Below are 19,156 nucleotides of genomic sequence, written 5' to 3'. Positions count from 1 at the left end.
CATGCTGAGAGAGAATAAAATACCCAGAATACAGGAAAATGAGAAGTAACGAAACATAGAGAGTGAGGAAAAAAATTGGAAACCCTTAAAAATCTCAAAAGATATAAGTTTTACAGAAGAGTGTTTCAGACAAAAGCTATAAGGCTCAAAACGATGAATTTACTGATTTTATCAGTTTGATCTTGAATGGCATTGCCAAGGTCAGGTCAAGGTCAACTTATTTTTTTTAAACAGAAACTCCCATTTTTTATTATATCAACTTTTTTCTACCAATTAATTTGAACAACTTTTGTCTGAAACATTTTTTTATTTACCTAATATGTTTTGAGATATTTAAGGAAAACTTGACGACTTTTTCAATACTTAACTTGCGATATCTCACTAACTATTTGTCAGAAGAAAAAATGGTACTAGACTTTTTTACTCTATTTGGTCTCAAGAACATATTGTTACAATAGTTCCCTAACTTTTGTTAATCTATTGACTTTTGGAAATTTCAAAATCATCAAATTAACACAAGTCCAGGGTGCTATTGTAACGATATATTCTTGAGAGTAAGTAGAGTAAAAAGATATAATAGCATTTTTTCCCCCGACAAATAGTTGGCGAGATATCGTAAGTTAAATGTTGAAAAAGTGTCCGAGTTTTTCTTAAATATCTCAAAAAATATTAGGCGAATAAGAGAAAGGTCTCAGACAAAAGTTGTTTAAATTAATTGGTAGAAAAAGATGATATAATAAAAAATGGGGGTTTCTGTTTAAAAAAAAATAAGTTGACCTTGATTTGACCTTGGCTACGCCACTCAAGGTCAAACCGATAAGACTAGCGAATACATCGTTTTGAGCCTTATAACTTTTGTCTGAAACACTTTTCTGTAAAATATATCTTTCGAGATTTTTAAGGGTCTCCACCTTTTTTCTTCACTTTATACAGGCGAAGAACATAAAGAGACAAATCAGATTTAATAAACGTACAAGTCAGATCTCCGGATAAAATCCACGCGGTGGAGGATGCACGCGGCGATTCCGATGAAACACGCGCGCTCGCTCGCGCCGCAAAGAGAACGAATGGACGAAAGTGATCTCGTAACAATAATTCGCGTCTCCGCGCCGGACGCGAGCACTCCGCGTCGCATACCGCGCGAATATTTTCTCAAATAAATACCGGCGCTTTACGAGCGGCCGTGCGCAGGAAGATTCATCGTTTTCCACGGCGACGCATAGCTCGCCGGCCGCGTCTCTCCGCGGCGCGATACATATCCGAGGGCGGATGTAAATTGTGTCGCGTCAGGGAAATTAAAAAGGCATCGCGCTCGCGCGCGCAAACCGTCGTCGCCGACGCTATGCCGCGCGCGCGCGCGATCGCGCGCGATAACTCCTTATTTATCGCGCGGGATCGTCTGCGCGCGCAGGATCTCCGAGCGCGCGTCGCTCGTCCGTGACCCCCGGCCGACCCGCGAGATTTCCGAAAGGACTCGTCCCGTTGATCGACAATAATCGTAACGACGCGACCAGCGCGCGATCGGGGATCCCCCCTGGGCCATTTATTCCCCGTTACGTCGGCGCTTCGACGAGAGATAAGCGGACCGTCGCGCCGCGCCGCGGCGAGTCCGCTGAATCGCGCCTGCGGTCCCGAAGCGGCGGGAGACGCGCGAAAAAAATATGGCCGGCGCGCGAGAGTGACGCGCGACTGCGTGATAGTTGGAATTTATTCGGCTCTCGCACCTGTCGCGAGCTTGAAATTTAAGCCCCACGCGGAGAAAGCGCGTGTACGCCCCGCCGCGAGGAGAGCAACGACACGCAGCTTCCCGTCCCGAGGGGGACTTCGCGTCTCTTTCTCTCATACCGAGGGAAATTGTTGCTCGCTCGTCCTTTCAGGATTATTCGTCGGCGATTCCGTTTTATTGGGTGAGTGCAAAAGTTCGTGCGGAGTTTCAATAGATGGAGTTATAAGCGTCGTAAAGTGTTGTCATTAATACTTCCATCTACATATTATATAACGTTGGAAAGGTGACATCTTCAGCTGTTATTAAAAAAAAAATCATTTGTTTTCATACAAACTGCTTCGAGAAATATCACTTTAAAAATGAGTATCGATAAGGTGCATTTACGGCATGTTATGCTTTACGAGATTCGGAAGAGAATAAACGTTGCCGCAGCCGTAAAAAACATTCAGGATGTTTATCAGGATGAAGCACCAGCTAAACGAACTGTGGAAAAATGGTTTGCTAAATTTCGGCGCGGAGAATTTAACCTTGAAGACGAGCCACGCTTTGGTCGATCTTCTGACATTGACGACGATGTTTTGCGTACTTTAGTGCTCAATAATCCGCGAATTTCAACAGAAGAAGTTGCTACAGCACTAAACGTTGACCGATCAACCGCTTTTCGGCGTTTAAAAGAGATGGGATTCGATTCGAAGCTCGATATATGGGTGCCCCATTTGCTGACCGAGAAGAACAAAATCAAGCGAATTTCTGCAGCCGTTTCTTTACTCGGGCGGCCCAATAACGAGTCGTTTTTGGATCGACGAGTGACGGGCGATGAAAAATAGGTCCTCTACAACAATGTTCAGCTCAAACGGACATGGAAACAATCAGGTGAGCATGGTGACGCAATGCCAAAGGCCAGTTTGCACCCGATGAAGGTGATGCTCTCTGTTTGGTGGGATTGCAAGGGCATAATCTATTTCGAGCTTCTCCCCGCTGGCGAAACGATTGATTCGGACAAGTACTGTCGTCAATTAACCAATCTGAATCGAGAAATAAAAGAGAAACGTCCGATTTTGTCAAATCGCAAGGGAGTCGTCTTTCATCACGACAACGCCAGACCACACGTTTCGAAAAAGATGCTGCACAAACTGAAGAGCCTGAAATGGGATGTCTTAACGCATCCACCGTATTCTCCTGATATCGCACCATCTGACTACCACTTGTTCCGGTCATTGCAAAATTATTTAAATGGAAAAAACTTTGACTCTTTGGAGGCCTTAAAAAACGGCGTCTCTTCGTTCTTCGAATCTAAACCGCGCAGTTTTTATGATCGAGGCATCCGTATGCTGCCAGAACGTTGGGAAAAGATTATAGAAAACGATGGAGAATATATCATTGATTGAATAAAGATTTTTGTTTGCCTAATCACTGTGTGACTTTTACTCACAAACTCCGTACGAACTTTTGCACTCACCCAATAGATTGTCATGTCATTGTCATCTTAATCATTATTAATTACAATCGCTCTTCCTCGCACTTCCAAGAATGCTTCTTCGCACCCCCAGGGGGTGCGTTAAGATGAATTCTGGAATAATCCGGTATTTTTACTATCAAATTAAAATAAATGTTATTAAAATTATATATTTTTTATTATTATAAAATTACATACCTTATATTATTAAAAATTGAATATCTCTTTTTGATTTTTAACTTCTTACTTTAAAACCCTAACAACTAATTTTTACCATAAAACATAAGAATAATGTTTTTTGTAGGGGATGCGAAGGTTCATTAATAAATTTTTAGGGGTGCGAAATACAAAAAAGATTGGGAACCCCTGCTCTAGAGGATACACGCTTTTGTAACCTCGAACAAGTGCGAAAATTTGTTGAAAATTGATCAACTCTAAAGAAGAATCTTTTTATCATCGCGGAATCCGTCTCTTGCCAGAAAGATGAGAAAATGTTGTAGAAAACGAAGGAAAATATTTTGATTAAGGTATTCGTTCATTATCTTCTCTAAATAAATCAGTTTTTCAGAAAAAAATCCTCAAAACTAAATCATACTTTTATTATTATTATTATTATTATTATCGTTGCTTTCAAAATTTTTATACTTTGAAGAGCTTTAAAGTTCAAAAAATATTTTTAAAAGTTTAAAAATTAAGAAAAGGTAGTATCGCGAGAGAGAGAGAGAGAGAGAGAGAGAGAGAGAGAGAGAGAGAGAGAGAGAGAGAGAGAGAGAGAGAGAGAGAGAGAGAGAGAGAGAGAGAGAGAGAGAGAGAGAGAGAGAGAGAGGAAGAGATACGTTAAGGGAGGACAAATAACATCCTTGGCAGGATATGAAATTTTTCCCTAGAAAGGCGGACTATCCTCAGCAGAGGACGACTGGATCTGACAATCCTACATCCAGGTGCTCGGGCATCCACTTGGTAAATACCCGGAAAATACCCGAGACACTCGGATACATTCGGGATAAACAACACTAGTACCACGCACACACACACATACACACCGTTACCGAACGACCGGCGGAGACTACATTCCTCGCTATTCCGCCAACACGAATCGCACGTACGTCGGCTTATTACCGATCATCTCACGTAATTATGCGCTCGCGCACAATAGCGGCGCAGGATCGCCACGCACGCATCCTTCGTCCGCACAGCGCGTCCCGCCGCTGTGTGACTCACCAGGCGACAAAGCGATTTTAGATGCGCGCGCTAATGATAGAAAGGACTGCGCGTGCACATCGATGATGCAAACAAACGTAGTCCTCCACGTGATGCTTGTCGCGCGAGAGACACCGCGAGAGTACCGTAATTAGATAAAGTTCCCCGTATCCGGTTATCTTAATCGCAATCGGGAAGCGGAGGACGCGAAGGCGGGGACGGAGGGGGTAGCCGGTCTCTCGCGCGGATGAGAAGGATGAAGGATGCGCGGGGCGAAAAATATGTTTGAACAAGCGGCGGAGAGACGTGAAATCGCGGCACGCCGGCGGCTGGCCTCTCGCGATCATTCTTCCGCCGCCGAGATGCGCGTAATTCAGTTTCTCACAAGCGCTGTCTCTGTCCGACGAGAAGAGGAGGCGACGGGGCATGGAGGTAGGGGATGGAGTATCAGGCGATTCGCGCTAATTACGTGTTCGCTTAATAATTATGACACGGGACTGCCGCGATATCCCCCGGCACGATTAATCAAGCCCCTCGTTTCGCCATATATAGTCGCGGGAATAATTGAAGTTTTGACGAGTTCCCACTCTAATGATATCGTTCATGTAATAAGAAACGCCGCCGCGCGCGCGCGCGCGCTCCACCTTGCCGGTGCCCTTGGGAATGAAAGGGCGAATTGGCGCGTGGATCGATGGTCGTTAATTACCTGGGAAAGCCGCGGCTAGGAAGTCGCGGCTAGCTGCGCCGCGAGATCGTTCTCCGATTGGCGGGGATTGACGAGACGTTCGCGAGCGTCCCCCCGCGGGTCGCAAGGATTTTCGGCGGCTTTTGTTCTGTTAGCCGAATATTTTTGTACTTTTTGCTTTTTTATTAAATCAATAATATTTTCTTAATATTATGTTATAATATTATGATAATATCAAATTAATATTATAATATTAATATTAAAATATTAAGTATTAATATTTTTTATTATTATAAAATTATATATTTTATATTATTAAAAATTGAATATCTTTTTTTTTTTTGATTTTTAACTTCTTACCTTAAAACCCTAACAACTAATTTTTACCATAAAACCATAAAACAATAATTTTTCTTTTTTAGAGTAAAGAATGCGAAGGTTCATTGATAAATTTTAGGGGTGCGAAATACAAAAAAGGTTAGGAAATATTAAGTAATATTTTAATATAAAACCAGATTATATATTACTATTACTTAATAAAAATTCGCATGGGGTGAAAATTCGCATGGGTGAAATTTCACCTCCATAGTACCCTTAATATTAATTAATATCTTTGTATTTTTAATATTTCTGTATTAAATTAATAATATTTTCTTATATTGGAATATTAAGTAATATTTTAATATAAAATCAGGTTATACAAGGTGTCCAAAAAGTCCTGGACTGATAAAATATTTCGTAAACCAAGCGTTTTAGAAAAAAATGTTTCAGACAAAAGTTGTATGGTTTCAAAGGAGACATAAAACAACTATATCAGTTTGTTTACAGATGGCGCCATTTTCGAGATATTCACTGAGCATTATTTTTCTTAAATGGAAACTCCAATTTTTTATTATATCATCTTTTTCTACCAATTAATTTGAACAACTTTTGTCTGAAATATTAGATGTACAAATGAATAATCCAAATTATTTTAAGCAGTTATGAAATCAATTTTAAATTGAATAGATTTTCCCGTTCTTTTGTGATTATGCAATGTTGATATATATAGCTATTAAAAAGAACATATAGTTTGGCGAAAGGTCCAACATAATCTTCAAAAATATTCAGTTCAGCACAGTCGAAAATGGCAACAGATAAGGTGCATATCCGACACTGCATTCTTTACGAATTCCAACAAGGAAAAAATGCTGCAAGAGCGTGCGAATCGATTTGTTCCTTTCTCGGCGAAGGTGTTGTATCGTACGATTTGTGTGCGCATTTTGGTTTAAGCGGTTTAAAAGCGGTAATTTCAGTCTAATCGACAAACAACGCCCTGGAGGCTCTCCGAAGTGCGATAATGATGATTTGGAACAACTGCTCGCTGAGAATTCGGCACAAACACAAAAAGAGCTTGCAGAACAGTTGGGAGTAACGCAGCAAACGATTTCCAAACGCCTACATGAGATGGGAAAGATCCAGAAAGAAGGAAAATGGGTTCCGCATGAACTCACTGAAACCAACAAAAAACAACGAGTGGCAGGCGTGTCTTTCTCTTCTCAATAAGCAGCGTCGAAAGCAGCTTTCTTGTGGAAAATCGTTACGGGCGATGAGAAATGGATACTCTATGACAATCCGAAACGCAGAAAGTCATGGGTAAATCCCGGCGAATCGTGAAAATCGGTCGCAAAACCCAATCGCTTCGGAAAGAAGGTTCTTCTCTGCATTTGGTGGGATATCAAGGGCGTGCTTTATTATGAGTTGTTGAAACCGGGTGAAACCCGGCAGTTATTGCGGACTGCTACCAACGTCAGTTAATCTGCTTGAGTCAAGAATTGGAACAAAAACGCCCGTATACTGGCAAAGGAGAACATTCAGTGAAATTGTTGCATGACAACGCCAGGCCACACATTGCTTCCAATACAAAAGACACCATAATGAGTCTTGGCTGGGACGTCTTGCAGCACGGCCGGCGTATTCACCAGACATTGCTCCATCCGATTATCACTTGTTCCGGTCGATGCAACATGCCTTGTCCGATATGCACTTCCAATCAGTGGATGAGATCCGAAAATGGCTTGACGACTTTATCGTGTCCAAAGACGTAACATTTTTCCGAGATGGAATTCATCAGCTGCCTGAAAGATGGCTTAAAGTTATAGAAAGCAACGGCGAATACTTTGATTGAACAATTTAATTTACTTTCTTTTAAAATAAATCTAGAATGTAGCTGAAAAAATTGGATTATTCATTTGTGCACCTAATATTTTTTCCTTTGCCTAATAATTTTTGAGATATCTTTGTTGACCCTTTGTTGAAGGAAAACTTGATAATTTTTTCAATATTTAACTTACGATAACTTACTCGCTAACTATTTGTCGGAAAAAAATGGTACTAGATATTTTTACTCTATTGGTCTCAAGAATATATTGTTACAACAGTGTCTTTTGTTGACTTGACTTTTGTTAATTTAATGATTTTGAAATTTCTCAAAGTCGATAAGCGAACATTGGAAACTTTTGCATACCTTAATATATTTTCAACAAGCTCAGAAGTTAGCAGAGATGGCGATGTATTGATCCGCAAAAAAATCTATACTTTTATTATTTCACATTAATATTACATATATATGCAGGCTCAAATTTGCCATTTTAATTCTTTCGTATTTTGTATTGACACAAAGCGACGATATGATTTCGGAGTATTTTTACAGTAGCAACAGGAATCTCATAAACGAAAGTCTTAAGATGTTTCCATAAATAAAAATCCAAGGGGTTCAAGTCGAAAGATGCAGGCCAAGCGATGGGTCGTTCTCTGCCAATCCTTTATTGATACAATTATTACCCAGAATTTCTCGAGCGATGCAACTAAAATGTGCTGCTGGAGATGTGCTTAAAGAAAAGTGTATGTAACCTGGAAGAGATTCCTGGATTCATGTTTATTTTTCATCTTTATAGCGAGTAGAATATGCTCTTCAAAAGTTGGCCCATCAATTTCTGAAACACCTTGTATATTCTCCTCGTTAGCCTTCGTATAAAAGCAGGTGGCTGTCAACAAAGAATAAATACCTTGCCTTACTATACTTCACATTTTATTTCGGCATGTCTTGATGTAAAAAATTGATAGAACAAACACCGGAATAACTAGAGTACCCTGAATCGACATTACGATACTACATTTTCACTGAACTTCGCATCGTGCGAGGAGATGATGAAATGCGAACTTCCTCCGAATCGCGCTGCGTGCCTTCGCGCGTGATCGAAGGCCATACACGCTGCACGTTCTTGTTTGAATCTCGGAACGGCCAGCTGCCTTTTACCGGAGCATAATCTGAGTTAGCATAAGCGGCTTGATAAGTCGGAAAATTGTATTATTAGCAATTATCTCGAGTTCCGCACGACTAAGCCTCATTTACCTTCTTCGACGTGTGCGCGGGTTTATTGCCGCGAAGCGATCGAACCAGTAACCGTACTATTAATTGGCCGACGTCTAGAAACCGGAATTCATTCCGGAGTTGATATCGACCACTTTTATCGTGACCATGACCGTTACGACAGGGCGAGCTTTCTTCAATGGTCGCACCTACGTGCGCGCTCCGCGAGCTACGGGAGGGCGCGCTTTTCACCACGTAATATCTGCGGTAATGCGACACATTCAAACATTATAAAAATAATCAGTAGCATCTGTCACAAATAAGAAAAATATTAGGAGGTTGCGTTAGTTCTGGTCCCTAGCTATAGATGGCTTTAGTAACAAGTTAACTCATTAATGCCGGCTGGGACAGAAATTTCGCGTTGATTTCAATGAAAATGCTCGAAAACGTTAATCCAAAGTACATTACTAGGGGTTTTCGAGGTCGCTCTTCCCGAATCTGCTGCGAGAATCATAAAGAAATGGGTGTTTGTATCGATTTGTAACGATTTTTTTCCAAAAAATGTGATTTTTTTGATTCGTCAATTTTTTTTAAAATCATGGATTTCATCTTGATAAAAATGTTGAATATTACTGAAAAGTACTCCAATCGAGTCCTCGAGACTGGTACTTAAAATATAAGTGGCTCTGAAAGTTTTTGCAATTTAGTAATTTCAATATGGCGACCATATGTACGCATCACCATAGATATTGCCGGATTCTTGGGAACTCGGTCGAATAACTCGTGATGAGTGCATTTTTATGAAAAATTATCCAAAATAAAGGTTGTCGTGTTGATCGAGTTCTTTCACGTGGTAGATCCCAAATTTGGGTCCGATGTACTTTTTGGGCCTAACGGGGCCTAACGTTGATTTTTTAGTGCAAAACTTATGTTTTTTATTACAGATTTGAAAAGTACAGAAAATTTTACGATCAGATATGTATTTTTGAAATTACAAGTCTCGAGGACATGATTGGAGTACTTTTCAGTAATATTCAACACTTTTATCGAGATGAAATCCATGATTGAAAAGAAAATTGACGAGAAAAAATCGCATTTTTTGGAAAAAATCGTTACAAATCAATACAAACACTCATTTTTTTATGATTCTCGCAGTGAATTCGGAAAGAGAGACCTCGAAAACCTCTAGGAATGTACTATGGATTAAAATTTTCGAGCATTTTCATAAAAATTCCTTAATATTGAAATCAACGCGAAATTTCTGTCCCAGCCGGCATTAATGAGTTAATGGTTAGTACGAATATTGAAATCTGGCAACACTGTAAGCTTTCACATTTCTCTGTAATATTGCGCGTTATTGTTACTAAGTTTCATTGTTTATACGCGTTTAAAATGGATCGTACAAAATTGCACTTTCGACAGCCGTTACTTTTTTTGTTTGATTTGAAAAAATCGGCAACTGAAGCTCATGGAATGTTTATTGCAACTTATGATGATCAAGCTCCATCGTATTTACCAACTATACATTTTAGTTTCAACGATTCAAAAGTACTAGTCAACCAAAAAAATTCGAAGAAACTGAATTGCAAGCATTACTGAATGAAAACCCCGTTCAAACGGAAAAACGATTGGCTGAACAATTCAACGTCGATAAATCAACAACTTCTAAACGTCTACACGCCATGGGAAAAACTCAAAAGGAAGGCAAATGGGTTCCACATGAATTGAGTGAAGGTGCCATTGCAAATCGTTTGAATATCGCCATGTCTTTGCTTGCCAGATAGGAAAGAAAGTTCTTTTTATGGCGAGTTGTAACTGGAGATGAAAAGTGGATTTATCTTGATAATCCAAAGCGAAAAAAATCATGGATTGATCCAGGACAACCATCAACATCGACACCAAAACGTAATATTCACGATTACAAAACAATGCTCTGTATTTGATGGGATATGGAAGGTGTGGTGTATTATGAACTTCTAAAATCGAATGAAACAGTTACGGGGGAGTGATATCAGAAATAATTGAACAAATTGATGCAAAAGAAGTCAACGATAGCCAGCGATAGACGCAAAGTGATTCTTTTGCACAATAATGCTCGTCCACATGTTGCTTCAATCGTTAAACAAACATTATTAAAGCTCGAATGGAAAATCTTTCTATCCAGCATACTCTCCGAACCTAGCACCATCTGATTACCATCTATTCCGATCGATACAGCGCGCTTTGGCAGATACACCCTTCAATAATTACGAGGATCTACAAAAATGGGTGTCTGATTGGATTGCTTCGAAAGACAGATCGTTCTATCGTCACGGAATCGCCATATTGCCAGAAAGGTGGAAGGATCACAGCTAACGACGGGAAATATTGGATGATTGCATAAGTTCGTGCCCGATTTTCACAAATGACGTTAACTTACTGCATGGCGGAGCTCCGGTGTTTTTATTTGGTTATGTTGCATGCACTGAATAGGTGACAGGTGTCTTGTGTCACTTTAGCGTCAGGCATCGTTCAGATATGAAACGATTTGTGCATAAGGGAAATTTTTTTAAATGGAGAACGAAAAGGTGCATTTGCGGCACGTAATGCTATACGAATTTCGGAAAGGCGTGAGTGTTGGGAATACACAAAAAAAAATATTCAAAGCGTTTATTTGGTCCGAAGAGCTCCTGCTCTCCGGACAGTTAAAAAGTGGTTTGGCAGATTCCGAAATAGTGATTTCAACTGGGAAGATCAACCCCGCTCTGGCCTTCTGGCATTAATGACGACATTGTGTGTGCCTTAGTGGAAGAAAACCCAAGGATTGGACAACTGATTGCTGAGAGGCTGAAAATCGATAATTCGACCGCGTTTCGCCATTTAGAAAAATTTAGATACGTTTCCAAGCTCGATACATGGGTGCCACCGCATCTCTTGACTGAAGGGAATAAGCTGAACCGCATGAATGCGGCCATTTCTCTCCTCGCACGTAACAAAAAAAGAGCCTTTTTTGGATCGAATGATAACAAACGGATAACAAGAAGTGGATTCTGTACAACAACGTACAGCGAAAGAGGACGTGGAAAAAAGCAGCTGAAGGCGCAGAACCCGTCGCAAAAGCTGGCCTGCATCCACTGAAGGTGTTGCTGTGTGTTTGGTGGGATTGCAGGGGAATTATTCACTTCGAGCTACTCCGACGCAGCAAAACAATCACGGCGGACAAATACTGCGAGCAACTCACTAGACTTGATGCGGCTATTCGAGAAAAACGTCCGGTTTTGGAAAGACCCAATCGGAAAGGCATCATCTTCCACCACGACAATGCTAGACCGCACGATAGACGCTGCGAAAACTGCAGGAGTTGCAATGGAAAATTCTCCAGCTCTCACCATATTCTCCAGATATTGCGCCTTCAGATTTTCATCTGTACCGGTCTTTGCGGAATAATTTGAATGGCGGGAATCTTAAGTCCGAGAAAGCTGTCGAAAACCACCTCACGAACTTTTTTCAAGGAAAATCAAACTCTTTCTTCAAGATGGAATCGACAAGCTTGTAGATCGTTGGAAAACAATTGTAGAGAAGAATGGAGACCATATAATTGATTGATAAAACTGTATTCTTTAAAATTTAATTTATTGAAGCTTATCTTTAAATCGGGCACGAACTTATGTCAATATTCAATATTTTGATTGATGTAAATTTACCCATTTCTTTAAAGATAAAAAAGTTGACAAAATAAGACCAAAATTAATTCAACTTCCTAATGTAAAATGCGCATTCGTTTTTGCAGCAAAAATTGCAATTCTGCGCTTTCGCGATATCATTTTTGGAATCTGCCGCGGTCCGCCGACAAGTGCGAGAGCATGCTAAAACTGAGCTTCTCGACAAGCAAACTCAAATCTCATTTCTTGCAAATTTGGTCGACGTAAAAATTAGCTTACGTGTGTTACAACTTGGTGAATTAACGATTCAATTAAGTTCTAACGATTTAGTTAGATTAGATTAGGTTAAGTTTACAATTAATTAGAAAATTAGTTTTGCTCCCGAGAAGCTCAAAAGAGAGCGGGCGTCTCTCTATCGCAGGAGAAACGTGCTCCCAATGTTTCAATATTCCGCTTTACGATTCGCTGGCTGCTCCGAAATAGACACGTCGTAAAGCAAAACGCGACCACCTGGCTCTTCTTTTTTCACTCTCCCCACTTTCGATCGCCCGATTTTCTTCGCTTTGTGCGAAGAAAAGCTGCGTTCCGAAACGCGCTCACGGTCCTAACAGTGCGTTCCAAAATGATCTTCAGTAAAGACTCTCTAATAAGAATTTGCACATATAACAGCGGTTTTGGCAAAATTCTTCAAGAGAGAAAGATGTAGAAGGTGTTTACTAATGTAGCCATAACCAATGGAGGTGTAAAACTGATTAAAACAAACATAAAAGTCCCATACTGGGACTCGCGTAGTAACCCGAATGGCTGGCCCGAAATGAATGCTCCTCGAATCATTCATTTCGGTGCACGCTCACTCGTCAGATTTCTGTAATTAATAAGTCGATAATTCTTGCGAATATCGCAAAAAGGGTATGGGACTATGTTTGTCTCAATCAGTTCTATGCCTCCATTGATTACATTGGCTACATGAGCTACCAAATACCTTGTATACTCTCGCTATTTCTCTCTCTCTCTCTCTCTCTCTCTCTCTCTCTCTCTCTCTCTCTCTAACCTATCGTTTTTTAACGCATTCACGCATGCGCTACAGGTGGTCCACGCTGCTCTGAGTGTGAAGTGTATGAAGCTGCTCTGAGGTTAAAAGTTCAAAAAGAATTGCAGTAATAAATGCGATAATACGTATTGTGGTATTGTGGAAATGGATGAATGTCGTTTTGCAGTAATTCGTTACATAAAGATCATATCATGAAGATATTTTCTAAAGATTAACATTAACTACAAGGAATTCCTTGTTTCTTCCTTTCTAACATACAGAGTGTCCTTTTTGGAAGCAAAAAATTGTAAAGATTAATCAAACCTGGCGTTCTTATATTTAGACTTTTTTTAGAAGGTCTCTAATTTACGCCGCGAGGCAGTAAAACTTGCTGTCTTTTTCACGAAAATAGGTTCTAGAAAATTATTGACTCCCGACCAATTTCACATATTATCCCGAAGTAGTGCAGGTTCAGTAATGCGTGTGGCTACTAATTTATATCAGACTTGCGTAAATAAGAATTGTAAAAAGTGTCATTATTAAAATACACAATAATTAACGGAAGTGAAAGTAAAACTTATGAAATGTATCCATATAGCACACAAAATTAAAGAAACGTTGCCGTAACGTTGCAACAATGTGTTGCAGTGTTGCTGCAACTTCTGAGCTATGCACGGGTATGAAGAAATTTCTCATCGTCCGATGATGAACTTTGGAGAGATTATCTTCGATAAAATTCGCGATACTTTGTGCACCGAGTAAAATTGCTGTCAAGGTTGGCTGTCATCATTCCTGTCATTTCCAAAATTACTTTGGAAACCTTTTTTTTATATTCAGCTAGGTTACACTATTCTGTTGATCACGGCACGATACTGCAAATGCGTTTTCCGCACTACTGACCATTTACCGGCGACTTCGGAGCGACTGATAAGCTGATTTCAGTAGCAGTATTTTCAGTACTTGTCAGTGCTGTCGGCACTATTTCGGAACACAATTGAAGACTCACGCCGGCGCGATTTCGCGTTCCGACGCGCGCGTCGCGTGCATGAATACACAGAGGAGACGACCAAGAGGACTCTCCGGCGAGACCAAAGGAAAGAACGAACGAACGAACGAACGAACGAACGAACGAATGAACGAACGAACGAACGAACGAACGAACGAACGAACGAACGAACGAACGAACGAACGAACGAACGAACGAACGAACGAACGTACGAACGAACGAACGAACGAACGAACGAACGAACGTACGAACGTACGAACGAACGAACGAACGAACGAACGAACGAACGAACGAACGAACGAACGAACGAACGAACGAAAGAACGAAAGAACGAACGAACGAACGAACGAACGAACAAACGAACGAACGAACGAACGAAAGAACGAAAGAACGAAAGAACGAACGAATGAACGAACGAACGAACGAACAAACGAACGAACGCACAAACTTACGCACGTACATACGACAAACGGACGAACAGAACGGTGCGCCGCAGGCCTGAGGGAGAGTCGTCGCAATCGCCATGGTAACCACTGGGATCGCGCTCGCTCGGCCGCTCGTGGCCGCTCGTGGCGCGTCGGCCGCCTCCGCCCGGCTTCGCGCGCCCCCGCCGGCGCTCGGGCGTTTCCGCGCGAGCGAGGCCAACCAGTCGGCAGAGTCCGCGGGCCAGTTCAATTCCGCACGTAGTTAGCGTCCGGTGCTCGTCGGTCGTTCCGTAGCGCGCGTGCGTTCCGTGTGTCGCGGCTCCGCTCATCGCACATCGCGCATCGTGTCCGACGACGTCGTGCGAGCGCGAGCGACGGCGTGTTGTCGTCCGGGAATCTCGCGTGACTCCTCCGCGCCGGTCTAACGGCGAACACCCCACATCTAACACACATACACCGAAGCCGGGAAACGGAAGAAACAGCCAGCTCGCCAACGCGTGCTCGCGGCCGAAATCGGCGCGAGGAAGCGCCACGCAGAAACGGAGCACGTAGGTCGAGATCGCTTGCTGTGTATGTGTGTGTGTGGTGTGTGCGCTTGACGAGAGCGAAAGAGAGAGAGAGAGAGAGAGAGAGAGGGAGAGAGAGAGCGAGAGAGCAAGAGAGCGAGTCGCCGCAGCAGCACGCCCGAAGGCAAATACCTGCGCTTGCTTTCGAGCCGACTCGACGAGCCTGGCGCTGCCGTTGCCGCCGATCGCTCGCGATCGCGCTACCTCTCGGTGTCGGGCGCAACGGCACATCCTCTCGAGCATCGCGTCGCAGTGACAGCGCGCGACGATGATCCGCTGACGCGCGCGAGAGCCTCTTCTGCCTTCTCATCTGCCGTCTTTCCGCGAGTCTTCTCGCGAGAGAGGCGGGATTGTGTTCGCGGCTGAATTTTCCATCCTGAGAATTGGTGATATCGGTGAATTCTCAGCGTTGCTGCTGGCTGGACGGTGTCGTCGACGGTGTTTTCGCAGCGGACAGACGCGCTCTCGCCGGCCGGGGAGACCACCTGTGGATCTCGTCGCCGGGAGAGAGTGACGACGACGACGACGACGAGTCGGTCGGAGTCTGAACCGTGTCTCGAACTTAATCCGTCACTTTTTCGTGTCGGCGCTGTGGAATGCCGCTGCTCCCCGAGTGATCTGGCGCTGAGGCTTGAGAGAGAGAGAGAGAGAGAGAGAGAGATTGGGAGGCCATTAGACAACATTGCAAAAAGCAGAAGGACAATACAAGCGACAACGACGACGCGAGAGTGAGATTAGCGACGATGCGTCGCGACGATTAGAGGGCGGGCACTCTTCGGGGGCACCTCGGCAGTTGCCGGCTGTTGCGTCGAAACGAGGTCGAATGATGACTATGTTCGGCACCCTCGTGCAGAGGCTCACCTCGCCGGTGACCTCGCCGACGAGCTCGCGGAGGCGCTTCAAGTCGCCGTCGCGTTGGGAGGTTCAGAGCGACCCGGAGGACGACCCGGCGGCGCCGGTGAGGAAGTCCCGGGCCAAGCATCTGCTGGACAAGCGCAAGAGCAAGAGCAGAGCGCGCGGACTCAACTCCTCGGAGCATACCTTGCAGATGTGCAACGGCGGCGGCGGCGGCGGCGGCGGCGGCGGAGGATGGCAGGACATCGCCTTCCCACCTCTACGGGGCACCAAGAGCCTCGGCAGGCTCGACGGCATGAAGGAGGTGAGCACTCGTTTGTCGCGTCGCGTCTTCAGGGAGGGACCAGGCTCGTTCTCGTCCTTCCCTGCATTCTTTCCAACGGCGAGTGCGCGCCGTCGCTGGAAGCTCGCTCCTGCGACGCTTCCTTCTGCGATCTCTGTCTGTGTCTGATTTCTTCTTTTTTTTTTTTTTTAACACACTTGTCGGGTTTTTCCATTGCGCGTCGTATGCGTTCTCAGTTTGCAGTCTTCCTCCCGCCGGCGGGAATCGACGAGATGGGACGAAGGTCTGTCGCGGGAGCGACATGATGGTCAGGGGGAAGTTGTAGAAGAAGAAAGAGTGTATTTCCAAGATAATTCTTCGGCGCCGGTCGCGATTGGTCGGAACACGAGCTTGCGTGTCGGAGGGAAATCTGCGATCGATTCACTCCCGTGAACGGCAGGTCGCAACTTCATCCGACATGCATGAAGTTCCAAAGGACTCTCGAGGAGCCAGCGAGTTGAATCTTTTGTAGTACATTTCGCTAAGTATGGGAAAAGTAAATATAAATTATTGGTCCCGACGATTGAACAGAAGTTGAGCCTAGCGAGCCTAGCTGAGCCTTTGCTTTCTAACCATTGGGCAGTTCTTCACTTCTGCATCAACATTTTAAGGATTTTAAGAATTTTCAGCGACATTTTTGTCATCCCACAAAAACCAAAAAGTCATTGAGCGAACAAAGTGAGCAATTCAAACGTTCGTCTTCTGCATATTTTCCTTTGAAATCCCAAAATCTGCTCAACCGTTCTCATGCATTATTATTATTATTATTATTAATGTTTGACGAAATTTAAAAATTGCAACATATTAAAGTATTATTTAAACCTTTCGCCTTACTAAATTGACGAGTCTATCGTGTACTAAAATAACATACACCGAACCTACCGTGTACCTAATCTACCTAACCTAACTTAACCTTGAGCACAAGGGATACAATCATCTTAAAGCGAACAGCATCGAGTTTGTTTGCGAAGAACACTCGGTGCTAACACTCGGATGATTGAATCCCAGTGGAGACCTTTGCGACTCAAGTTGCAAAGAGGCGGTGTCCCATCGGAAGGACCTCGACTGTCATCTCCGCGAGTATCTTTGGTGGCGAGAGATGCGTCAAATGAAGCTCGATCCGTCCTCGGAACCGATTAAAACAATCGGACAAATTTATCCCGGCAAAGATTGTCGCGAGCGGACTTATCGCTAAGAAGAAGAAGAAGAAGAAGAAGAAAAGCCCCGAAACTCAACTTTTAACAAACAAATAAACAATCGCCGGGACCAATATTTTATATGTAGCATCCCCGCACCCACACAAGTGGGTACTCGAGAAATTTCAGCTCATGCCGGCTCATGAGGGCTCCTCGGAAGTGCAGCCTCGCTACTACGCGGGTTTCACCCGCGAACGCTCCGTTTCGCGTTACCGCGCGAAATCATAGCGCGCGCATGCGCGAGCGCTATCGAAAGTGCTCCGCAATCGGATCGTGACGCGCGCGCGGCTGCGAAATGTCCGGCCGTCTCGCGCGTCAATTACTACACGAATTTATGGATTGGGTAATCCGCCGGTTCCGCTAGAGTAGGTGCCAGGCACTCGTAACTGACAAGCGCACATTCTCCGTGTTTACGCGGAATAGGTCGAGGATAAAAACACGACGATTTCGCAAATGCCAGAAAAAGCCGCGCGCGCGCGCGCGCCTGCGCAGACGCCTCGCGAGCGAGTGCACATCGGGCCCCTCGTTAACGGTGTTGGAACAGCCGTGGACGCTGCGACGGTGACTCGAGCAATCAGAACGGACAAACGGAGCGGCCATTTATGCGGCCGGGGGGCGCGATTGTTGCGCTTCCATTACGAATCCAAGCCGCGTCGCGTCTTCCTCTAATTAAACGAGCCCGCTGGACGTCACACGACGTGCGTGCCCGCAACCTGCTTATATAATTGCGCCGTAATAACGTAAGCTGCGATCGCGCACGCGCGGCTTTATTACACGCCGATGTGCGCCCAGGCCGCTAGAGCCGAGAGCTTGGCGCGTAATTCGCGGACACGTGTTGGCTGCCTATGTAGCGCGCCCATAGGCGTCCTTCCCCCTCGCCCCCCCCCGCAGGTGTCCTCCTCCACGCTCGTGTGACCGAACCGGTGCGCGACTTCCGCGAGGAAAGCGGCGATTCCCGAAAAGCGGCCCGGGGAAGTGGGATAAGCGCGGCACGAGCGGATTCTCAAGCCGCGAAACCAGGCCGCGGGCGTGTTTCGGCTGTGTATTCGGGTTGCTGCGAACTTCGCGTTTGAGTCGTCTCGACCGTGGAGATCCTCCAGTTCGAATCCCGACGTCACCGATCTTTTCGCTAAATTGATCGCACGTAACACCTACTCGGGATTGGGAAAGTCACCTTGTAAGAGTATCCACGGTTGCAGATTTTTTTAGGGAAAAAGTGGACTAATTGTAGTTAGAAATTAGAGATTCTGAAAAGTACAGTTACAGTTACTCAAGAAGTAACGAGTCGTTTTTTTTTTCTTCAGTCACTTTCTTGTAATGATTGTGCATTGCTATTTTAAACAGAAGAAGTTTACATTTCAGCTTTTACTAATTTATCATATACTATATACTTAATTATGTGCTATATTATTTGATAATCAATAAATAACATTCTCTCTCTCCATCTCTCTCTCTCTCTCTCTCTCTCTCTCTCTCTCTCTCTCTCTCTCTCTCTCTCTTTTGAGATAAAAGAATTAAATCATATGTTCTCTCTAAATACTAAAATTATTATCAGTATAAACATTTTACAAGACAATATATATAATATTATAATAAAGTGCAATGTTTTAATATAATACAAATATATTTTATAATTATATAAATACATTTTATACTTTTATAATTATATTAATATAAGTAATGTTATAACAAAATA

General features: G+C 43.6%; 1 protein-coding gene across 4 annotated transcripts in view; it reads left to right on the top strand.

Annotated features, from left to right (window-relative positions):
- Window positions 1-19,156, top strand: part of LOC105186062 (uncharacterized) — a 531,705-nt gene that overhangs the window by 271,038 nt on the left and 241,511 nt on the right. Inside the window, exon 1 of one of the 4 annotated variants that reach the window (XM_011146011.3) lies at window positions 14,766-16,246. The exons of the other annotated variants lie outside the window; for them this stretch is intronic. Coding sequence (XP_011144313.3) covers window positions 15,911-16,246 — 336 coding nt within the window. The 5' untranslated portion in view covers window positions 14,766-15,910. Of the gene's footprint in view, window positions 1-14,765; window positions 16,247-19,156 lie in introns of those variants that run through there. 4 annotated transcript variants of the gene reach the window in all.

Source organism: Harpegnathos saltator, unplaced genomic scaffold (assembly GCF_003227715.2).
Source record: "Harpegnathos saltator strain DR-91 unplaced genomic scaffold, Hsal_v8.6 scaffold486, whole genome shotgun sequence".
Lineage (NCBI taxonomy): Eukaryota > Metazoa > Arthropoda > Insecta > Hymenoptera > Formicidae > Harpegnathos > Harpegnathos saltator.
The sequence above is the reverse complement of the archived record's forward strand: the minus strand, read 5'-3'. Positions and strand labels throughout refer to the sequence as shown.